General features: G+C 42.6%; 1 protein-coding gene across 8 annotated transcripts in view; it reads right to left on the bottom strand.

The window, feature by feature from the left end:
• Positions 1 to 270: 270 nt before the first annotated feature.
• Eps8 (epidermal growth factor receptor pathway substrate 8) overlaps positions 271 to 25052 on the bottom strand; it is a 162532-nt gene continuing 137750 nt past the window's right edge. For 7 of the 8 annotated variants that reach the window (XM_027429928.2, XM_035448876.1, XM_027429925.2 and 4 more), the window contains 6 exons: positions 21356 to 21464; positions 20094 to 20237; positions 11135 to 11357; positions 5740 to 5920; positions 4464 to 4593; positions 271 to 1734 (listed from right to left, as the gene is read on the bottom strand). In XM_027429928.2, coding sequence (XP_027285729.1) covers positions 1621 to 1734; positions 4464 to 4593; positions 5740 to 5920; positions 11135 to 11357; positions 20094 to 20237; positions 21356 to 21464 — 901 coding nt within the window. In that variant the 3' untranslated portion in view covers positions 271 to 1620. The remainder of the gene's footprint in view (positions 1735 to 4463; positions 4594 to 5739; positions 5921 to 11134; positions 11358 to 20093; positions 20238 to 21355; positions 21465 to 25052) is intronic. The other variant, XM_027429922.2, reaches the window with a different exon arrangement.

The following is a 25052-nucleotide window of genomic DNA, read 5'->3' as shown; positions in this document are numbered from 1 at the left end:
CGTCACCTTTGCAAACGCGGCCCCTAAGAAGTTACAAATTTGCTTGCAGCAGAGATCAAAAACAAATACAGTGTGCAGGAGCTTTCATTCTGTTGGCAACTTGACTTGATGCTAGAAGGCAGGAATGATGAGACCAGGGAAGTGTAAAGCGGAGGAACATGCGAGCGCATCCTAGGCCACACAGACACACTGAAGCCTTCTTTCTGTGCAAGTGACCTCTGCTCTCATTCTGCTAATCCAAACGCCCAGTCTACAAAGCAAACGCCTTCATGTTGATGAGATAGAAGCTATTTATTAATATACAGCAATACTGCTTATTGCAGACTCTTTCCAGCTGACTCAAGTGAAAAAGGCACTATGAAAAATTAATGCATCTAGATAATCTCTCTAAATGGATTTGTTAAAATATACAACATTCTTACATAACATCTTCTTTATATATGTGAAATAATATTACATTTAATGACAAAAATCGTGTTTCCAAAAATAATATTTGTTGAATGTTAGCTATTTTTCTTCTCTCTATCTAGATTCTTTCATGGGGTTAAAGTACATGTAAATTAAGTGTCCCTTGTTACACAGATAAAACACATAAAATGACCCAATATCCTTTTACTACTTATATCAATATTTATAACTGAGGCTTTTATTAAGCAAAATACTGTAATAAACACCAACGTGGGCTACTTTGTTTCATTGATTGTGAGTGTTCGTGACTTACTTCCCACTGTGCTTTCCCATATTTAATTACACAGTATATATAATAAGCAGAATATAAACTAAATCAAAGTACAATCTATGCAAGACTTTACAACTGATAGGGCTTCGAGGAGCAAAACGTCTTGAGAACGTACTATAGTCTCCTATTTGCACATTCAAGGTCTGGCTACATTGTACAGCTCATGTGATTTCTTTAAAACTGTTGGCATTAAGAACTTTAAATAAACCTAAGGATGCTGCCATTAGGTATGTCAGAGGAGAGATCTTAAGTAAGCAGAGGGTAGTCTCACTGAGCTTCTTCCCTGGATGACAGGCACCTCAGTCACAGAGAGCTGAGTAGGTAGACTTAGTCATCAATGGCCGTGAATACATTCTCCACAGTCACAATAACCCTACACAGATCACGAATGAGGCTGAGATAATTAATGGAGCAAAAAAGGGAAGTACACCTTAGGAAAGTGGAAAAAAATGTTTCCCAAGGTCAAAACAGCTTAATACTTTTCTTTTTAATTTACATTGCCATTAAAATTCTTTTAATTACCCTTGTTATTTGCTTATTGATGTATGTGTCAGAGGACAACTTGGAAAACCTAGCTCTCTCCTTCTGCCAAGTAGGTCCAGGGACTGGAACTCAGGTCATCGGGCTTGGTGGCAAGTACCTCTACTTGCTGACCAACCAACCTCATCTGCCCACGTCTCGGCTTTTAATCAAAACGATGGGTGTAGAAGCAGCAAGTCCCCTGCTTGCTCAGGTATACACTGTTTTTTTTTTTTTTTGTTTTTGTTTTTGTTTTTATGGCGATAATATACATATATCAGGACAATGGATTTGACATTCCCTTCAAGGCTTCTGCAAACAAAGCATGTCCAACAATGTCGAGAGTAATGGAGTTCCCCGCGTCAGTGACCGCTCCCCTCGTCAAAAGACTCCACTCCCGAGTCGCTGGCTGCCGCACTGATCTTCTCCTGACGTCTCCTCATGATTTCCTGTAACTCAGAGCTCCCGTTGCTGTCCTATAAAATAAACATGGATCGGACAACACAGTTACTGGCTTGTGTGAAGTTGTAGTGGTTGTTCCCATCGAATCAAAGGGCTCAGAGGCAAAGTCCATTGTGGGGCCCCCAACTATTTCTTCAAGAAAGCAGGAGCTTTCCCTCCCCTGCCAGTGCGGTCTCTAGACTTCAGCAGTGTAACACATGAATAACTCTCTTAAGACAAGTCACTCACCATCACTCACCGTGCCTTTCAATCTAACATGAAAACACATCAAAAATGCATGTAGAATGTTCTAGACTTGCCTGTAGAATGAGGTTATGTGGACAAGGAATCAGTTACCAAAGAGCACTTTGCATGCATATACATGTTTACGTATGTGTGCACATGTGTGTTCAGGTACACATGTCTAAGTGTACACATGTATGTCGAGGTCAGAGGTCAATGTTACTGTCTTCTCAGTCACCCTTCACAGTATTAATTTCTTTCTCTTTCCTTTGAGGTAGAATTTTACTTTATGGCCCAGGCTGCCCTGAATCTCACCGGGGCCCTCCTGCCTCTGCCTCTTGAGTACTGGGATGAAAGGGATATGCCGCCACTACTGAGTTCGTGGAGACAGAAATCTCAGACTACACGTGAGGCTCACTGGTCAGTTGGCTGGCCAGCCCCAGGAATCCTCCTGTCTCTGCTTTCCCACTGCTTATGCAGCCAAGTATGCCTTTTCCCTGGGCACTCAGGATCTGAACTAGGGTCTTCATGACCACAACAAGGACTTTATCGATTGAACCACCTTTCCATACCTCCCAAGAACTGTCTGCCAAGCAAAGCACTCATTTCCACTTCGAGATTTTAAAGGGTGTCTTCTGAACACATCGTTTCCTTCAGACAACTCTGCCCCTCTGATCGTGCTTGCTTTGCTCACCTCCCAGCTCTCCCTAGAATCCCCGGGGATGTCTCCTTATTCCTTCTGATGACTGAAGGCTCTGGCGACAAGTGGGGGTGAGAAACTATGTGAAGGACTGGATCCAAGAAAGTGGTGAGGCGGGAAGGTAGCCAAGAAGCATTTGGAAACCTGGCATCAGTTTTGCCTCAGAGGAATTGGGAGCAGGAAGTAGGCAAGGAGGGCAAAGATAGTAACAGAATGTCCCGGAAGAAAGGGATCCGGAAACTTTAGGGATGTGGAATTTTCTAACATACCCTTGAGAAGTAATTTACAAGTAATTTACAATCTTAACAAGATTGGAAAGTATAATGGTAATAAAACTGCTTTAGGGAGACATGATTCTTATTCATACTCTATGTATGAAAAGCAATCACCAAACTTGAATATAAAACCTTCCAGATCAATGTTGTAGGAAAGTTCTCAGGGTAATGGAATTTTGCTTGATGGAGAATAGTTACGGGATTATACACATGAAGCTATTTTATCCTGAGTTATTTAACTGTTCAATTTGCATAATATACCTGCTAGGGATAATTAGCTACCAGCTTCATGTTGAGTCCTATAGCCTTTTATTTGAGGCCAACTATAATTTCCACAAAACTATTAACTCTTATAGAGCCAACTTTGAAGAGAGTAGCTTAAATACCTCCAGCTGAACAGACATTCCTTTACTCTCCAGCTGCTACGCAGACAGCTTTGACTAAGTAATTCTCCTAGGGGCTGAATATTTTCTCTTCTCCAAGATTTATTTTATTTATGTGTGTTTGTGTGTTAATGTGCTACATATGCATGTGGTGTGTTCATACACAGGTTTGCCCATGTACATTCAGAGTCCAGAAGAAGTGGCCGATCCCTCAGAACTGGGGTCAGAAGTATTAGTGGGACATCTGGCTCATTAGACAGGTACTGGGATGGGAACCCTGGTTCTCATGATCACACACTCTTAACTGCTAAGCTGTCTTGCCATCCCACAGCTATGCATTTTTAACGGTCTTTCTTAGTCTTCTTGATTCTGTAGGTGAGTGAGTAGGCTTGGGAAATGCACCCAGGACTTCGGTTTGTTTGAGAAGGGATCTCAGGTATCTGAGAGTCCTTAAACTCACTAGATAGCCAAGGCTGGCCTTGAACTAACCTCTTTGCCTCTACCTCCCGAGGGCTGGCTCATAGATGCGCCACTATCAACCCAGCCACATGTGGGGTTTTATGTGTTTTTATTTTTACTTATGTTTATATGTATATGGGCACATGAACATAGGTGCTCTTGGAGGCCAGGATATAGTGTCAACTCCTGAAGCTGGGATTACAGATGGCTGGTTATGTGTGACCTTTTGTGGGTATTGGGAACAGAACTCAGGTTCTCCATAAAAGCAGGGCATGCTCTTAACAGCTGGGCCATCTCTCAAGCACCCCACAACTAGGGCTTTGTTTATTTACTAATCTGGCATTTCCAAAATAAATAAAAACAAGAAAAATAGTCCTAGCCTCTGAGTTACGCAAGTCAGGTATGAATTTACTTTCTATTAACAAATTGAAGTTTTTATAGGAGCCCATGCAATAAAAATGAGAATATTATGCTTTTGTTAAAATGCTCAGAAATAAATCTCTAGCTGGCCTGAAGACAATCGTTTTTGAAAATAGTCACTGATGGTATCTACTGGCAGAGAAGGAAAAACTGAGCCAAATGTAATTCATCTCTTCAGTGAAGGGAAATTAACTGATACAGACAGGAATATTGGTTCTAGAGCTACCAGAGGCTAGCCCTCACGCTCCTGAGCACAAACACCAGCTCTGTTCCACAAGCCTTACCTCCAAAGCAGCTTTCTGAACGGTGATTTGGCTAAAGACTCTGGCACCTTCAGGGCAGACAGACCTCAGCTCATCTTTATTGAGAGAAAAGAGTTGTGCGCCATTCAACACCCCAAGGCTATTGACAGTCCTGAAATAAAGAGCAGGAGGGAATTACCAGAGTGCTGTAAATGCTAGCAAGGGAAAATGGTGAGCCTTGCTTCAACAGCTAAACCACCTCTCCAGCTCTATCTATCTATCTATCTATCTATCTATCTATCTATCTTCTATCTATTGAGCAATCAATCAATCTATCCATCATCTACCTACCTACCTACTCTATCTCCTATCTATCTATCTATCTATCTATCTATCTATCTATCTATCTATCTATCTATATGTTTTTTGAGCGTTCACTTTATTTCACTTCCGAGACAGGGGCTCATGTAGTCCAGGCTGGTTTAGAACTCTCTATGTACCTCAGGTTGACCTTGAACTGCAGATCCTCCATCCCTACTTCCCAAGAGTGGGCTGACAGGCACAGCCCATTATTGTCTGTTCCATGCACTAAGACAGCACTACAGTGCTGAGACAAAGGAATGCCAAGAGGCATCCGTGACCACGACCCAGAGGTTCCTTTCACGCAGAACGGTTAGTGACCAAGCATCTAAAAGGATGTGGTGGGGTTTCTAGTCATCGACTCCCTCAGGTTTCCTGTCTCCGGCAGCAGCAGATAGCTTTCTCGTAACATGGCAACTGACTGACAACTGCACTTCGCTGTCAATTATGCCAAGTGAGTGAGTTTCTAAATTCAGATTCCTCAGACGTGTATTGTTCAAACATTTCATGGTGGCAAACATACAGGAAACATCTACAGCCTTTTAGATCAGAGGGACATAAAGCAGTAAGGATTTCTCTGATTTACAGCCTTGAGACACTCTAGCCCGCAGCAAGAAGTCTTACGCTACACATCCGCATGGTATGGTCTTGCATAACACTGTTTGACCCTGCAAAACTGATGAGAAAGAACAAAGTGCCCACAGTCCTCACAGCTGGTGACAACTGTTCAAGAGACTGGTGAAAAATACAAACGACTGCCCGGAAGACAGACGAGCGTTAGTCACTTCTGTTTTCCCCGATCCCACCTTTTTCTTCATTGCTTTTAAACAGCTAGCCACCGTTTCCTGAATACGGGACAAAGAATGCCACCTGGGCTCTTACAACTTTTAAGAGTCATGGGTGGCATGGAAGTGACCCAGCTGAGTAGGCGGGCCTGTGAGCCACCCGGGACACTCACACGGGGTTAAATCCTTTCGTCTGCAGCCAGGTCTTTACTTCCTCTGCTGTGGAGTCGTAAGTGATATTGATCACCGGCACGCTCTGACGTGGCACGTGGAACTTCCTCTGCGCGGCGCTGCGGCCGATGGTGAGCCTCTGGAAGAGCTCGTCCTGCACCTCTTCCATCTGAGACTTCCTTCCTGAGCACCAAAAGGGAGCACACCTGTCAGAGACCTCGAACGTGATGCTCCCTCTAGAACGTCCTCCCTAACCGTCCCCCAACCCCTGAGGGATTTGCCACCCTGATGCTTCCTGCCATGCCCCCCTCACTTGTACCTCAACCTGATACAAATCACCTGACGGGTTATTAAAGTGACTCTCTGACCCTTCTCTTTGCTGTGCCTGCGCCTGCTCAGCCGCACGAGAGACAGCAGCTGAACGCCTCATGTCTGACGAATGATCGGGACTCCCACTAGGCCGTGCATGCCCCGATGACCATTCAACAATGCTTCAAACCAGTGAGATCCCATCAGGGGGCTTGTCTAGACATACTCCCGGTGGTCAATAATGGGGTGTCCAAGGGAGAGGGTTGCTGAGGGGGTGTGTTTCCTCAGTATCTCGAAAGTTACTGGCCGTTCCAGCCTCTTTTCCTGGAAATAGCACCCCTATCCCCCCCCCACCACCATGAGGCTCCTTCAGTTTCTCCAACCCTATTTAAAATTGTAATTTCTTCCCCGGAGCACTTCCAATCTACATAGCTATGTTAGTCTCCAAACTGTTGACATTTATTCACCTGCCCTTTCATGAGAATGTAAGCCTGCTGACAAAAAATGGTTCTACTCTGCTTTGTTTGCTCCTGTATCCAACAGATCTGAATGAAAGGGAGGAGGGGTTGTCTTCTGACCTTTTCTCTGAGACCGTGACAGCCATAATGTTATAATCAGGTCAAGAAATGGAGAACAAAGAGAAATGATCTGTCTAAGTGGCTCTGTCAGTTAGAGGTAGAAATTAGCTAGAACCAGATGGTCTGACTTCCAGCCCAGGGCTGTTCTCCACGCACATCCCTCAAACTCCCTTAATGATCTTTCCCACAATCCTTCACTCCTTGTCATGTGCTTATGAATGAGCATAGTGTTATGAGAGAGATGGCAAAGAAGTGAAATAGAATCTCTATATATCAAAAAATACATGTGTGCATTTAGGTATATTGCTATGGTTTTCAAGAACTGATATTAAAATCCAGTTGACTAATTAACTTGTCATGTGGCCATGACCTGCTACTGAGGGAGCTTTTAATGTCATTCAGAGAAAGTGTTTGGTGTCTCTGGGAAGTGAACTGTGAAACAATTAGTGCTAATAGAGTCTAATTTGTACTAGGGCCTCAAGTATGCAAAATGTTATTTTTAGTTAGTTTTATTCTTTCACAACTTCCTATACGTATACAATATATTCTGTTCACATTCATCCCTTCACCCTCTCCTATCCTCATTGTCACCATCCCCCACTCCTGCAGCCACCCTACCTCCAGGTCTTCTTATTTTGCTTTTGCTTTTCGACCTACTGGGTTTCCCTAGGACCACTCACATGGGCTTGAGGGTGAAGCTAGCCCCTGGAGCCCATGGTAACTTAGCGGTGGTTACAACTCTAAAAACAATGATTTCATGTCCCCCAGCAGCCACCCGTGCCACAGCCTCTTGGAGATAGGGCCCTTTCCCCATGTAGGGGAAGGTGAAGAAATTAAAGAGAGAGACAAAGAAAAATTCAGGAAGGAAGAAGGGAAGGGATACTGTTGATGTATAAGTAAACACCATCTGCACTTGAGTAGCTAACTGTTTTAAATCACTAAGTAGACTGTCACGCAGACAGCAGGTCTGCCTCAAAGTGAAGAAGAGAAATACCACTACACTGAAATACTGCTACACCTTCTTACCCACTGAAGAGGCCTCAAGACCACGGTGGCCCTTCTGGGGCACTGCAGAAAGACTTCTTTCTAGAATGCTCCTGGCTTTTGGTTTCCACTTTCAATGTTCTCTCCTAACAACAAGGCAGACGAACATCACACCCCTTCCCACAGTGACAGTTCTGATTACAAAAGACTGAGCTCAAGTCAAAGGGCTCGGATGTCGAGGACCGAGGAAGAAAGGCAGAGCAACTAACAAGTGGGCATCTTCAAAAGCAGCAAGAGGAGATGCTTCCCCGATCTCTGCTAAACCAACCTGAACAGGTTACACAATGCCTGGCCCAAGCAGAGGGCAAGTGCCACTGGAGCAAAAGTTGCTTCATTCCATTAGCTGTAGAGTGTGTGGTGTGTGTGTGTGTGTGTGTGTGTGTGTGTGTGTGTGTGTGTGTGTGTGTGTGTGTTGTGGTGTTTGAGAGTGTACCTGTTTATGTTCCTATGCAGGGCAAGGGTCAGATGTCTTCTTCAATCACGCTCCAAGTTGTATTTTCAGACAGGGTCTGTCACTGCATTTGGAGCTTGCTGTCATCGCTGGATGGCCAGCGAGCTGAGGACGCGCCTGTCACTGCCCTGACTAAAGCTGATGGCCATGCCTGGCTATTCACACGGGTGTACAGATCCAAACCCAGATTCTCACTTTGCATGGCAAACACTCTACCCAAACACATCTCCCTGCCCTTTGCTGAAATTTAAAACAGACATTTGACATCTTGTCCTTGTTTACTGCAGCCATAACATTTGCATAAGTCCCCACTTTCTAAGCCTATGCATTTTATTTTTATCAGAGTTTGGGGAATGAACAGAGAATGTGGGTGCAAGGAGCTTATCTCAAGAGAAACATGGACCTCAAACACACACATTTAGTTATGCCATCTTCTAAATGACCATGAGACAGCCCTGACATTTGTTCAGGGGGGAAAAAAAAAACTGCTCCAAAAAATATTCATTTTATACAGAGAAATAAATGTATTTAATGGCAACCTACACTCTTGAGATAATTTAAAAAGGAATTTTACACAAGCAATTATGAGAGTGAATTATGTTAAGGAATCAAACCCATGCGCTAATTTGGTGAGAGCTTTTCTGTCTTACAGATCCCGTGACCTTTTCACGTATGAAAAGCAGACTTGGAAATGATAAGTCTCCATTATCGGGAGAGTTCGCTCTCATAAAAGAATTTCAACTATGCCTCTTCCCCACTAGGTTCTTGGGTTTCTTCAAGTGGGACAAAGAACAAGCCATTCCAGGCCACGTGTTGCTCCAAGAGGACTGGATGCCTCTGAACTTTGACCCCAGGCCTGGAACAGACTGCCACCATGTCAGAGATCACGGTGCTGACGTGTCAGACAGAGATGTGTGTTAATTTGTGGGAAGAGAGGAGAAAAGAATAGTTGTTTCTCAGAGGGAATGTTCCCCAGGGAAATGAAATATACACATAGAATTTTCCCATCTGAAAACTATTTCTCTGGTATCTTTGGAAAAGATCCCTTTTTAAAGCTCACACACATTTTTAAAAATTTGTAGTACATTTAATTAGAGTTATACATATTTTTGCACTCATAAGCAGTTATTCTTGATACAGAATTAGCCGATTTTCTAAATTTTCACTTTCTTTTAAAAACATTTTCCATTTATTTTATTATTATTATTTTTCTTGTGTGTGTGTGTGTGTGTGTGTGTGTGTGTGTGTGTGTGTGTGTGTGTGTGTGTGTAGGTATGAGATCAGAGGACAACACAAGGGAATTGGTTCTCTCTTTTTGCCATGTAGGTCCCAGGGATTGAATTCAGTCAGGCTTAGTGGTAAGCACCTTTTCCTATTGCGTCATCTTGCTGGCCCCTCTGTAATATTCTAATGAGGTCAGACATGACTAAAAAGGTGGTATGAATCATCCATGCTCCAGGAGAGAAAATCGTGCATATAATAGACTCATGGGTATTACATCTATCCATTATTTCCATAACAGTTAAAGAGTAATACGTTTGTGTCTCCTTTATTCTTTTTTCATAGGCTGAGAATGACGATGAAAGGGCCCATGTAGCTATGACTCACTGGGAGAAAATGGCATTGAAAACTTAGGAATGTATTTGAACCTGAGCCTCAGGCCTAAGATGTCAGCTATGAGATTAATAGTTAGATACAGGTACCTGGACACCAGAGGTACAGCTCTGTGGTAAGACTAAGCTGCAGATCACCCCTTTTCTGACAACGTGGAGAGTACTGAAGGGAATGGAAACAGATTGATCCTTTATAGTAAAAGTCATTTATAAAGGGAGAAAAGTGCAGAACCTTGGGAGGGGCCATGAGACCAAATGGTAGCTATGTTTTCCATACAACATGTTCACTAACCCTTTACAGACTTTTATCAAGCTTCAGATACAGGAAATGTCTTCCTGGTTTTGGCTTTCCAAGTTTTTATAATGAGTTATCGTCAAGCAAATTGACTTGCTATGCTGTACAAACATAATTAGACATGAAACAGATACATATAATATACAAGGTACAGCGAGAACTCTCGGAATTACCTTAGCTTTCTAAGTATCTACACAGCTCTGCCCCAGTCACAAAACAGATAACCCAAAGTTATCATAATGTCTTTAATCCTGTTTTACTGTGGTTCTCTTAGAATCCATTCTTATAAAAATTATTTTAATTCACAAAACTATGAAGTTCAAGTCGCATGAAATCTGTGTTGGAAGACAATTCAGGGTTGACGCTGGTGGGCGGTTATGTAAGGTTAATGCGATTGTGAATGGATCTGAGAATGGCAGACACTAGGGAGAGGTTGAAGAGGAAGGTGGAAAGAGGAGGAGATGACAATGACAGTAGCAGACATTTAATGACCGCTTACGCTAATCAAAAGTAATCAGGGTTTTCAAGCTCTGCACTGCTGACATTTCCAACTGCCCACACAATGCAGGGTATCAGCAAACACCCCTGACTTCTGTTTACATGTCAGTAGCTTGTAACAACCAAAATAAATAAATAAATAAATAAATAAATAAATAAATAAATAAATAAGGAAGAAAGAAAGTCCTCATGGAGAGGAAGACTGAGCAACCCCATCTTCACCACCACCCCCACTGAACGCTTTGCATGTATTATCTCAAATCTTCACACTTGTCCGAGGAAATGTTGCTTGTGTTTCCTCCACTTTCCAGACACTACAACACATAGAAGCTCATTAAAGCCTTGGAATATGCAGGCAGGAGGTGGCTTCCATGAGCCAATCCCATACATCTGGCTCAGGCAAGTCTGTATTCAACAGCCACAACACATGAGAATGTGCACAAATACACACCTTAGGGAGATGAGAAAACTGCCTGCCTCTCAGAGATACTCAGAGATCAGGAAGTCAGGAGGAACTATCCATGAAGTATAAGTGGTTACTATTTATATCTAACAACATTTAATATGAGCACACTCGGTGGAACGGGGTTTGGTCCCTAGGAAACTTACGGTCCACTGGGAGCTGTTTGTACTTCTGGCTGTCCCGCACAATGCTGCCCCCACTGTCGCTGGAGCTGCTGTTTTGACGGGTGACGTTTGCTGGAACCTTGGGCACAGGAACAGGTGCTGGTGCAGAAGGTGGAAGGGGGACCGGAACAGGCGCTGGTGTGGGAGGCGGTGACGGGGCAGAAGGAGTATCAGCTGAGCTCGGACCATACTCCATCCTTTGCTTCTACAAACAGACAAGAATTAACCTGAAATATATACGAGTGGTGTGTGTGTGTGTGTGTGTGTGTGTGTGTGTGTGTGTGTGTGTGTAATGAGGTAAAAATTGACATCACTGGCTATTTATTTGTAAAGTTACCTGTGCCATTCCTTAATGAGTGTACACATGTGTGTGTGCAATTTTAATCCAGTATATCACAGTCATTGAAACCATCTTTTAAGTACTCTACATATTTGCTCAAAGTCAGCGTGTGAGTTTAAAGAGTGACAAGCTCACACCAAGAGCAAATAATATAATAACAGAGGACAAAAGAACTAAGTTTGAGCTTAAACTTACAGAAGACCATGATAGGTTAAAATACTCTGATTATTTTATAATTTAAATGAATAATAATTCCGATGGAGTTGAAAGTCAGTAACATGAAGCATCACTTACTCCTTGCTATTTACAAGGAGGTTTTGAAGGAGCAATGCATTGATTTAGTGAGTAAAGGGGCTATGTTTTTCAAATAAGTAGGTTTAGACAATTAACTTTTCACGGCATAGCCCTTTCCACCACTGTGTTTTTGCTAATTTAGACACGTTAGAAATTTTCTTTGTTAAAAATGGGAATACATAGGGTGAATGGCTTTGATGAGAAAGGCACTGTCGGTCCTTTGGGCTGCGGCCACAGATGCATGGTAGTGCATTTGCCCACATGCAAAGCTCTGGCTTCACCCTCAGGCCTACAAAAAGAGATGAGAGGGGGAAAAGGAAGTAGGAGAGGGAAGGGGGAAGGCATCTGGGTGGGGATCTATATTTTAAAAGGAAGATGTGGTAAGCTATACAATTGTGGTATCATAAGACAATAATCGGGTGTATTTCTTATTAAACATAATACCTGAAACTGTAAGTGTAGGTAAAACAATCTCACAGACAACTACGTGAAAAAGACTCGGAGTCCTCGAGAGGCACATCTTTGCAGAGTAAAGATGCAGCGTTATGAGGGAGGCGAAGCTTAAATACTGCACCAGCACAATCCCAGTTAAAATTAAGGTTAGCAGAGAAAATCCAGAAGAAAACCTTCTGGAAATCCGGGTCTTGCGTTAAGGCAGTATTTGCTTTTCACTTCTAAATTGGCCCAAATATAAGGCAGCCCTGATTTTTAAGCGAGTCCTCCCAGGTTTCCACAGAGATCAAAAGCATAAAAACACACACCACACATTGCTTTCAAATTAAATTGTCGCTCACAAAACAACATACTGACCGCCAAGGTGCCTTCACAGGAAGAGAACTTAATACCCGTGGAAAGCTTTGTGGGGAGTGGGAAGGGACCCTTGGCCCTTGCTGCTGTTTCTGGAGGGCTGTGACTCACTCACCAGTCCATGGTTAAGGATGGGAGGGGTAACATTCTGGGAAGGGCACAAAACCGAAGGAGGGCTAGATAGTGAGAGGAGGAAAGCAATGAGGTCAGGGGCAGGCAGGAAGAGCCCGAGATGGGTAATTGACACAAAGTTAAACTGGAGAGGAACAGATTTCTGGACCTTCCAGCACCCAGCCCTAGGGACACTTCTAATATATTCAGTAATAATGTCAGAAATCTTTGCTGTATTATTAAGAAACCCATAAGATATTTCTCTTATATTTGGGCCAAAAAATATCTACAGCAACCAAAACATAGCACACATCACCAAATACTACTTAGCACACACCAAAGCCACTTAATATATGTTTTGTTCCCTAGACAAATGTGCCCCTCAGTGGTTTAATGAAATCATGTCAATGTCTCAAAAGTGTCAGAATTTAAATGATTGTTTTTAAAGCTTATGCCAAAAAAAAAAAGCTACAAGCTCCGAGTGCCACAGTATGATTCATTTTTTTCCCCTGCTTCCATAAAAACAAGAACAGCTAGTGTTTTTCTCTCTGTGGGATAATTCTGTGACAAGCTCAAAACACTACGAGTGTCACAGTCAAGCCCAGAGACAGGCTCACCAAGTGTTGGGGTCTCAGTTCATTTACCTGCTTCTGCTGCTCAAGGCAACAGCAACAACAGACCTCACTCAACAATAGGTCAAAAACTGAAACCAAATCCAAGTTTCCAAAGCCACACAGATTCATGATTTATGCCAGAGTTCTATTTACTTGCATATTTCCCCCTCCACTCAGTCTTTTGTGTTTGCCTCATGCCTTCAACTTCTGGTACGAAAAGGGAAAGAGGACCAGACCCTCAAATCAGTGGGACTCCTTTCTGAAAGTCACTGAGTCAGAACGGATCCCGGGAACCTCGTCTCTGAGTCCTTCCCATCACCTCTGTCCTCTCTACCTGCTGCCCAAAGCCTGTTCTTCCTTCACGTTCCTGTGCTTGGCTCTTCCTGGTTGGAGGCACACACCCAGTGACTCCCAGCACACCTGAACCCTGGAGGGCCTTCCTGGGCATAGCTCCTTTGGAGCCTTTCTTTCCTTTCCCAGGGAATGCCACTGAAGTGCCACATCTCACAAGCCTCCCACTCCTCGGCAGCTGCGTCGCCTGGAATGGAGCCACTTCCGTATGAAACTGTCACTTCCGAGTCCCACCCGTCATCTCTCACGAGTGCCAAGCTCCACCTTAAACAAAGCACCCTTGTGTGTTTCTCTGAAGGAAGAGGGAATGGCTCTGTCTCCTAAGAAATGTACTTTCCTACTGACAATTAAGTTGGGGTGAGTCACTTTTCTTCAGGAACCAGAACTGAGTAAAAATTCTCGAGCATTGAAGTGATTAGAGGCAAGTACCTGATTCTCTAAAAGCCCTGCTTTGGAGAGGAGATTATGCAAGTAAAAGCCAACCAAGCACTGGCAGAGAACCGATCTTCAAATTTTGTCCTACCCCAAATTGTACTTTTTCCCCTTTAAATTTGGCCTCTCTGAAATTCTGCAATGAAAACAGAACAGCTGGAATATTTGGAGGGTGTTAAGTCCAGAAACAGAATCCAAAAAAATTACAGGAAGAAGAATTGCCAGGAGGGAACGGATATGAGTACCTCTGACAGCTCGCCAAGTAATTGCTATTAGGGGATGGAGCAAATCACATTAAATTAACACAGGAGATGGAATTGAAAGAATATTAATTATAATTTATACCAAATAACAGAAAACATGAACAAACTTTTTTTGACAGCAAAATTACCTACCCACAAGTCAGTCACCAAAGGAGTTTGTAAATACATAATTAATTCCCACACTTCTTTACCCATCTCCCAGCTCAACACACAGAGTGAACAGCTTTGAGTCAGAACATCTCAGTAACAACCTCTTCGAGCATTAGAGCATTGTGTGAAGAGATTCCGATACAGGTTCGTTCTATTCACAGCTTATAAAGAATGCACTCAGAGTCAAACATACAGACATAGAGAGATTGTGGTTACTAGGATTGGGGTGGTGGGCACAGAACATGGGCGGGGAGGTGTCCTATGACAGGAAGTAGCAGATTCGGAGTGTGAACAGGAAAACTGAATGTGAGTATGAGAGTCATACTTGATAACAGCACATTAGATTTAGGTTTGCTAAATGAGCAGGCTATGGCTGTTCTTGTTGGGGGGAGTGGGCAGCTATGTGAAATGATATGTTCATTCTATTACTTTTGTGATAATTTTACTTTACTGTATATGCACTTTTAAAATCGTTTGTGTATGTATGCATGGCTGAAGAATATGAAGGTGATGTTAGCAAGATGGCCATTTTCTGTCCAGCATTTGTTTCAACATCTGGATTGGGTTTAAATAAGGCATGGATAAGATGGGCTAAGATCAATACTGTTGGTGGTTTAATAGTCACTTCTAGAAAATATTCCCACTTTCAGCTTTGGGCTCTTTAAACACGGACATGGAAGGTAAGAGAATTTGGTGACAGAGACAGACTTGTAGCTCATAGTCAAGCACATGGGAACTGAGAAAAACAAGATTCTTTCTCTAAGGGCACACAGCTGGCTAGTGACAGAACCAAGGCCAGAATCCTCACCAAGTGCCACCAGAGTAGGCTTTCCACACAATTCCATGACAGCCAAGAAGGACAGAGAGGGTGGTGCTGGAGTCACCAGGCCCAGCAATGGCTGGACATTGGTCATTATCTGATTTTCCTCCCTTGGTGGAGTAAGAAAAACTACAGGAATAATAAACACATAAACCCAACATTTAACAATACACAGAAGAATTCTTTCGCCCAGCTGTGGTGGCAATAGAAATAAGGACAGGGAGGAAGTAGCTCTGCTCCTCACACAGCAGGGGATCCATGGGAAGCAGTCTATCCAGGAGATGGCCAGTGTTGGCCTGGGAATCAGTAAAAAAACAAAACAAAACAAAAACTCCAAACAAAAAACTTTCTGTGGCAGCAGATTCTGGGTGAAAAGAAAGCACCTGGGGGCCATCTGTGGTCCAGATAAGAGACTGCAAAGCCCTGGGTGGGTGGGGTAGGGGTGGGGGTGGCTACATTTCAATGGAAAGCCAGACCACTTTTCTGTGTCCATCAAAAGCATTTACGCCTGTCTCCTGTGGCTTCACTGAAACACACACACACACACTCACACACACACACCATCACATACACCATCACATGCACATAAATATACCATCACATACACACACACACACACACACACACCATCAAACACAAACACACACCATCATACACACACCATAATATACACACAACCCATCACACACACACACCCCCCATCACAAACGCACACACATCTCACACATACACATACACACACCATCATAAACATACACTCCCCCCTCTGTCTCACACACACATACACACTTTGGTAAATTCTCTATCACATCTCTTCCTTTAATATTTAAGCTGCTGCCAAAGCCATGGGGAGGAACCTGCGTAAGAGAGCTGTGAAAATCACTCCAAATGTGAGGATTATTAAATAACCTCGACTCCCAGGGACTTCAGGTGACAACTCAACACCTAGTCCTGGCTGGTTCAGGTGTTAGAACAGAGTCCTACTGTTAGAACAGAGTCCCAGACAGAGGATGTGCCACAACAGACAAGTGCTTGAGCCTTCTCTAGGAACTGTTCCCCCAGGATCCTTCAGGACCAGAAATGGAAGGGGATGGAAAGGAGAAGCATGGCAGTGTTCACTTTAAAAACTCCCGGTGAGTCAGGGAGGCTGCACAGAAGCAGTTTGCCTGCCATTCCTTCTTTCTGACACACACAGAGAGCCCACTTGGCCAATCCATCATATCGTATGCACAGTTTTCCCAAAGTATATTAAAAAAAAAAAGAAAGGACATAATAAAATGCAAGAAATGGACTCATTGGGGTGGGGTAAAACATTCTAAGACTGATGACCGGTCAGATCCACTGTAATCAAGGTACAACGTATGGGAGAGGTGCTCAGAGATCGTGTCCCTATGAATATTCACACAACAGAACCCTGCTTAAATGAAAAGAGATGGTGACATTTCCCGAACCCTCTCTGGAGTAACAGCGTATTAGCAGGGTACCAGCTCTGGACCCTCACGGCTGGGTCCCAGTCCTGGCTTCGTGTTGCTGTGTAACTCTGAGACTCTCATTTCTTCTGTGCCCAAGTTTGCTATGTGACATGTACCTACATCATTGGGTTGCTGTGGGACTTGAATGAGGCATACGTGTGCACAGCTTAAAGAATTCTGGGCTCAGAACGGCACTGCCCACTGGCTCTGTCTGCTTCATTGTCACTATGCAGCTGGCTTTATTGATTAATCAGCAGGTATCATGCTGTGGCACAGCACTGTAGTCCAGGCTGGCCCAGAACTTGTTTTGTAGTATAGTCTGGCCTCAGATTCCAGAAATCCTTCTGCTTCAGCCTCCCAGGGGTAGTGATGACGGTTTTGAGTCACCAAATCTTGCTTTGCTTCAAAACTTTGACATGATTGGGTGGAAGGGAGAAGAGACCTGTACGGATGGGATGGAAGTCACTGTTCTTCACACAGCTGCACCAAGGACACAGCAAAACAACAGGTGCCCTGGAAACACGTGTGCTGCTGGCTTCTGCAAAGAAGCCACCGAGTGCCAGCCTTCCTATTACTCTTCTTACCAATATCAAGATGCTGGCACTGAACAAATACATGAATGAATGAATGAATGAATGAATGAATGAATGAATCTTCATGAATGGCAAATAGTAAGACAAGAAATGAAAGGTATTCAAGTTCTCCATGGCGAGGACGTGAGTATCCCTGGACTGTACTAACATGGTAGGGACCTTGTCATTCTGAAGTGAGCTGCTCATTTTTCTCAGATGTCTCAGATAAAGGTGTCTGTGCTGCTGTCACAGGGACAGACAGTTGGCTGGGATATGATTCTGAGGGTTTTTCTTTCCTGTGCATCTCCATTCTTTTCAGGACACACTACTGTCGAGTCAGGTAGGTAGGCTGTTTATTGCGAGATCTTTATTGCATCCAGCCCAGAGTTTCCAGGTGTTCAAGGGGTAGAGAGTTTGCAATACCTTTCAAAGGTAGGCCCTCACCCTAAACTCTAAAAGAGAGGTGGAGGAGGGGGAAAGAGGAGAGGGAGGCTGCAGGGAGAGGAGGGAGAAGAGAGGGAGATCACGCACCCACTCTTGCATACACATTTCTACAGTGAGACCGTGCAAACAGCCAAAACATGCAATCCTCCTCAGCAACTACAAATCTCTGTTTACACAGAGTTTCAGCATAGACTCCTAGAACTTGTGAAAACTTAAGAAACAAACAAACAACAACAACAACAAACTCTTGATTGTGCCAAAGCTGGCAAAAATATAAGATGAGGTTCTGTGAAAGAACAGAACCAGGGAGAGTGGGCGTTGTGTTCTCTCCAAGGACTGTTTTTGCCTGTGGGGTATACTAATCATTTTAGCCAGAGGCAAGCCTGAAACAGGAAAGTCAACACATAGTTCAGGCCAGGAGTCACAGCTGAAGGAAAAGGCAAGACCAAAAAGCAAGCTGGTAGAGGTGGGAATCAGACTCCTTTTTAGGGTCCTTTTGAAATAGGAGTCCCAAGTGGAGACAGATACACAGAACACACATTATTTGCAAGTTTAATTAAAGTTACCTTATTTTTCAGTTTATTGGTTCCTAGGAATCATGCACACAAGCAAGATTCAACTTGAGTAATTGTTTTTAATATGTAAACCTAGAAACTCTTGGGTCTGTTTGCCCATGTGGCTGAAGAATATCCTTTGTGAATAGCTAGTGCTACACTTTGTCAATACTTCTCAAAGGGCAGATATTCCCCCTTAGGGTTGCAGACACACATTACAAGCATCAAGGATATCACTGTTTTGCAGGAGAGAAAGCAGACGAAAGGCACTCATCCTCTGGGGAGAGGCCTTACGTCACTATGCCAGTGACCACATCTCACACTTAGAAATGGAAGAACTTACAGAAAGGAAGCAGTATGGAAAATGAAGTTAGAAAATTCACTGCAAAAGCCCATGGGAAAAACAGCAGACCATACCTTGAATAATTCAAATTCCTTCTTTGGCATCAAAAGCTAACAACAAATGATTGGCATAAGTAAGTACATAGGTCATGTCAGGCTGGGAAAACAAAATGAAATACCACGTACAGGAAACAGGCTTCTATTTCCATCACTTTACACCACACCATGAGATATAGAACACCAATGTTTTGTCTTCTTTTTCTTTTTTGAGGCAGAGTTTTACTGTATTATCCCAAGATGACATCACATCCCTGACGAGCCAGCCTCTCCCCGCCCCCCAGTTCTGGGAAGATGGGTATGTGTCTCCACACAGAAGGATAATTATTCTCAATATCAAGTGTTTGTTTGGCTCGTGTGGCTTCTAATAAGGCCAAATCCCTCTGGAAGGGGCAAGGATCTACTGGAGACTCGAGTGTCACAAGGACTTCCAAGTGCTCAGATAACTCAGTGTGGCGGCAGAATAATGAACTCCATGTAAGGCCTGGATTCTTTGTCTTCTTCAAGCCTAGATCTGACCAACAATAAACTGCTTCACAGTCTATTTCATAAAGTTACTACATGAGCCAGTGATACCAATGAAATCGCAATAAAAATGGCAGGAACGGTGTCTTTCTCAAGATTGAAAATGAAAAGACTGCTTCCCTAAGGCACGGGAAAGAAGGCACTAGGGTTCTGAGGTTATATGTGACAGAGTCCATCCTTGCTGGAGGACTTGCTCCAGAGAGGCAGCTCATGAGAAAACAGTTGCCAAAATGGGTAAAGTGGGCAGGCAACTAAAATCCCGAAACCATGGTGTGTGCAGGCTTCAGGAAGTCTTCAGTGATCATTGGGAAGAGCCTGATCTACCTCAACTACATCATAGTTACTTTTAACCTTAATACAAGGAAAGGAAAACCACTGTAACACCAGGACACACAGCCATGCCTGTGCTCAGGAACGCTGAATGTGAACTCAAGGCTGGCCAGAGACTCAACAGTTACTAGACTCTGAAGGTAAGGGCTGCCAAAGATGGAGTTCTACCCTCCGGCGGTCTTGGGGCCACGTCAATGGGCAAGGAGAAAAAATTGTATCTGTCAGAAATACCATAAATTGGTATAAAAAAGCATTCAGAGGAACAATAACTTATTGGTGGACACGTAACAGATTCCTTAGGAAATGAATCAGAAAACACGCATAGTTCTCTCTCTCCACGCTGTTCTTCAGTTGCTCTCAAAAATGTAACCAGCTCAGTCTCCAAGTGATTAACACACAAAGGCACTTGATTCCTGTTCTTGGAAATCTGTGAATGTCACCTTTTGCTCAGAACCCAAGTTACCTGTATGGTGTGTGTGTATGGGGGGTCGGCACGCCCCACTCCGGATTCCGGGGGTCTCACAATATCCATAATGTTATTTGGCACAAACCCAGAGTCTCCACTGGCATTCCGAACTTTCCACCATTGCTTCCTATCATCAAGTATCTGTCATTAGGCAAGGAACAAAAGAGAAATTTTGGTAACAAAACCCACTCACGGGCAAAGTTCAAATTTATTTCTCAATCTTTTGACTTCTGATAATGACCTGAGTATGAACACATGAGACTGAAATTCTTAGGAAGAACATGAAGCCTTATAATTATTGATATTTGCATAAAATAGTGACTATGACTGCAGTGGTGGCACACGCCTTTAATCCCAGCACTCGGGAGGCAGAGGCAGGTGGATCTCTGTGAGTTCGAGACCAGCCTGGTCTACAAGAGTGAGTTCCAGGACAGCCTCCAAAGCCACAGAGAAACACTGTCTTGAAAAAACAAAAACAAAAACAAAAAAGGGAGGAGAAGCTAAATAAGATTATATAATATAATTAGGAATTTGTTTATAAAACATCATTAAATATAGCAACACTGCCATGTTGAAAGTGTATGTTCTATTATTTTTCTATAAAGTTCTTGCTCACAATACATAAGTAGTTCATAAAAATAACAGTTTTTTTTAAACCAAAAAAAAAAAAAAGTGACTTTGACAAATCTGCCCCAAGTATATACTTTGTTCTCGAAATGTACCTGAATCATTTGAGGTACTCAAAGAGCAATAAGATGGTCATTCTGGAAAGGTCTATTGTTTCCACAAAAGGGAAAATATAAAAACTATTTTTAACAAAATGCTTTGTATCTATGCAAGGAAATATACTGTAAACTTAGCCTAAGAAACACTACCCTCGACATGATGATGTCTGTGCAAGAATTCTCAGAGAGGAGGAAATGTTGTCTTTGACTAAACTGTCAGGATTCCTCTCCACTGAATTTACAATTAGCCTTGCTTCCAAAATGAATAAACCCCAAAGAAAGACAACAAGGCAAGCCAAGAAATCACTTCCCTCTTCCATAGTGCTCTATGTGTCTCTTACTTGAATGCTCAACACTATTATGGGGTCACATAAACTAAGTAGCTAATACTTCTAAAGAGATACAGATGCCCAGGGTGCGGTGTGTACAAAGAGAGAGTTCTTGGTCTTGGTTTTTCTTTCAGAGGGTTCGGAGACACATTAGAAGATACAGCAAGCTTGCTGTCTCAGAGGAATGAGAGGTGAAATCGCTTACCTCTAAAACTTCGTCCTTCAGGACCGAGAGCTCACTGCTGTTCCTTGCCATGAAGTCATACTTGGATTTGGCATATTTCTTAGTTTGTGTTTTGACTGAGTCATGACTTCTAGAAAAAGAAAGGAAGAACTCTGTCATTCCACCAGTTTTTCTAAAGCCTGAGAACAGAAGTAAACATGAGGGCCAGTCCACGCTTTTCAAAGGTAGGAAAACTAAAAGGCACCATGGGGTTCTTCCTACTAAAAAAGAACAAACTGGGGCTGGGAAGATGGCTCAGGAAGGGAGGACACTGCTCTTGCAAAGGGCTTGAGTTCCATTCGAAGTACCATTGGGGGCTAACAATCACCTGTAACTCCAACTACAAGGGACCCAACATCTCTTTCTGGCTTCCATGTGGCACACATATAGAGATGGAGAGATGTTTTTTGCTTTTTTTTTTTGAACAAACTATTGCACAGAAAAAAAAAAAAATGATTCCAAGGTACTGGTTGGTACTGAGTCAAATCTAGACTCTAACCTCAGACGCTATCTATTAAACACACATATTAAGGTCAGACATGGTGATATATGCCTAGAAGGCCAGCATGTGAGAGGCTGAGGCAAGAGGACCAGGAATTCAATGTCATCTTGGATGACACATCAAGTTTGAGGCCAGCATAGACGATGTGAAATCCCATTTCAGAAAGACTGAAAACAGTGCACACGTGAGAGAGTGACAATGGATGAGTGGAATTTACAGAAGAAAGACAATGCCCACAGCACAACTTCAGCTACTCAAGCAACACTTCAAAACCAACTAAACACATTAAAAATTCTGTCTACGGACCATTTTAAGGAGACCTTTGCTTAGTTACCAAAAGTACAAGGGAAGGGATCCCTCAAGTATATAGCCAGCAGCCTTCTCAAGCAAAGAAGGAAACACACTTATTTTGCCATAAGCTTTTTAAATTATAATAACTGATATATGGGGCCTATTTTTTTAAGTTTATTTTCTTTGAAAATCAAATAATTCAGCATTAACAGATTTAACAATGCACTTAAATTTTTTTAGATGAATGATGCATTAAATAGTATTTATTATTTCCTTCATATCTGGAATAATGTTTCGACAATAAAATGATAATGCTGAGTCAGAACGATTTTATTCCCAACCTCCTCCAATCACCTATTTATACTTCCTCACAAATCTCTACAAAAAAAGTCAACAGACACAGACCAAAGATGGTCATCCATCCCGGTTTTTGGGCATGCTGAGTCATACCTGGGCCCTCAGAGGCCAGGTATGCAGAGATAGGGTGACCCTTCATCACAGACCTACTGTCTCTCAGACTCTCGTCCCATCAGATATGGGGGACCAGTACAAAGAAACTGTTGTAAGCTGTACCGACTACAAGCCATTTTCACTACATTAAAATAAAAAGTAAAATTATGCCATTGATTATTACACATTATACATTTTTGTTTTGCTTTCTCAGATAAGCTCTCATATTGTAGTACAGGGCAGTATAGAATTCATTATACAGCCCAAATTGGCCTCAAATGCATTGTCCCAGAATCCTAAGTGCCCAGATTACAGGCATTAACCAACACCTGGCTTGGTATCAATACGTTATGAATAATCATATTTAAGGCCTGTTATTCTTGAATTCTATATCACTACCTCCACTGTGGTAGTTTTGCCACTTATATATTATATATTTATAGCTTAAATATTTATATTATATTATGATTACTAATGTATATCTATATTATATAACATATTTATATTATATACAATAAAGCTTATATATTATATAATGCTTTATATAATAACTTAGTTATATAATACATAACATGTAAGATTATATATTTATATTAATATTAAGATTAGGCATATTATAATATATGTGGGAAATATGGGAATAAAGAGATCCACCCACCCCAAATGTTAGGAAAATAGCAATTTCAGTTCTTTCTCTTTCTTCCCATTTTTCCCTTCTATAATTTGCAAAAGAATCACCACAGATAAGGAGGAGTGAACTGTATTCTAAGAAAGACTGGAAAATGTCCTGCAACTGAGTGTCTGCATGTATCTGCATCCGTATGTTAAAAAACTGTAGCCAGCTATGGCAGTGCATTGGTGGAGACAGCAGCCTCAGAGGGGTTACACTGGACCAGGTGAAGAATTTACAGACAGACAGCAACTGAGCTGTCTTGGGTGTCCTGACAGATGGCATCTCTCAGCTGAGATCATTGTAAACTGGATGGTTGCCAGTGGCTGGGATCACTGATTTTCTACGTTGTAATGAAAATGTGTCATTATTGCAAAAGCCACCAGAAAATCCTCATCTGATGTGATACACACAAGGGTCTTGAATTTACTTTTATGATTATGATCAAATGCAGTTGTTTTTGCATGTCAGAACTGCAGTAGGTGCTGTGTGAAATGCATCCATTATTCTGTCAAACCGTCATGCAGTGAGGTAGCTGATTTTTACCTTTGAGACACTATGGTTTACTGTTAGCTGGTATGGCTGGCTACACAGACAAGCCCTGAGATTGCTGCTGCCTCTACCTCTGATCTGTAGTTTTGCTGTTTTGGTTTGCTTTTTAAGACAAGGTCTTGCTACTCATCATGTATCCCAAACCAGCCTTGACATCAGACATTCTCAAAGGCAAATCTGAAGTTCAATCATAATGTTAGTCCTTCCAGTTCATAAAATTCTTATCTGTCATAGATTTCCAAATTTATATTTTATCTCATTACAGTAACATCATTACTTTAACTTTCTAAGTCAATTTGGAAAGATATGGTTGAGAGACTAAATGGAAGTCCCCCGAGAGCCTATAAAGATCACACAGAACAAGGTAAGCTTTTAAAGACACTGCCACAGTCGATGGTAGAGGCTAAGCCATGGGTAATGGGTAACACTGTACCTCACAGTTTCAGGTGACCTTGCAGACACGTAAAGACTGAAATGCTGGACACAACCATTTAGTCATCCAGTCCATCCAATTTGTACTTACCTAGTGAGCATGTGTATATAAAAGGCTACACACACGTGTGTGTACAAGCTTATAGATATTGATATCCAGCATCCTCCTCTATCATTTTTCATTTCACACATTGAAGGAGGGTCTCTCCCTGAACCCAGAGCTCATCGAGTCTGGCTTGTGGAGCTAGGTAGCTTGCTCTGGGGAATTCCATTTCTGTCTCCCAGATGCTAGTCAGTATAAGTGGCCTCCATGTCCACCCAGCTTCTGGATGAGTTCTAAGAATCCAAACACCCTTCCCACAATTACAGGGCAAGTGCTTTCTTTATCCATTGACCCATCTCCCCACTCACTAATCACTTTTTAAATAATTAAAACTCACACTTATATGTTGGCATTTTCAAAATACATTATTCATTGCTGACTTTCCTTTGAACTCAATTTAATAGGTTGCTGGTACCCTTAGAGGAACACCTGTACAATTTCCTTGGATTACCTTCCGTCATCCTTAACAAAGCTCCCCCACCTCTGAGACAGGGTATTATGCATGCCAGTCTAGCCTGGCACTAGCTGGCATGGCCTTGAACTTCTGACCTCTTGTCTTCACCCCCAAGTGAAGGATGTAACAGGCATATGCCACCGTCATGGTTTCCTGTGGTGCTGAGGATGGAACCCAGGACTCACACATGCTGTGCAAGCAAAAATGAACGGCGTAAGCAACATC

The sequence above is a fragment of the Cricetulus griseus genome, chromosome 8, assembly GCF_003668045.3.
Source record: "Cricetulus griseus strain 17A/GY chromosome 8, alternate assembly CriGri-PICRH-1.0, whole genome shotgun sequence".
NCBI classification, from domain to species: Eukaryota; Metazoa; Chordata; class Mammalia; order Rodentia; family Cricetidae; genus Cricetulus; species Cricetulus griseus.
This window is presented reverse-complemented; position numbering and strand designations above follow the sequence as displayed.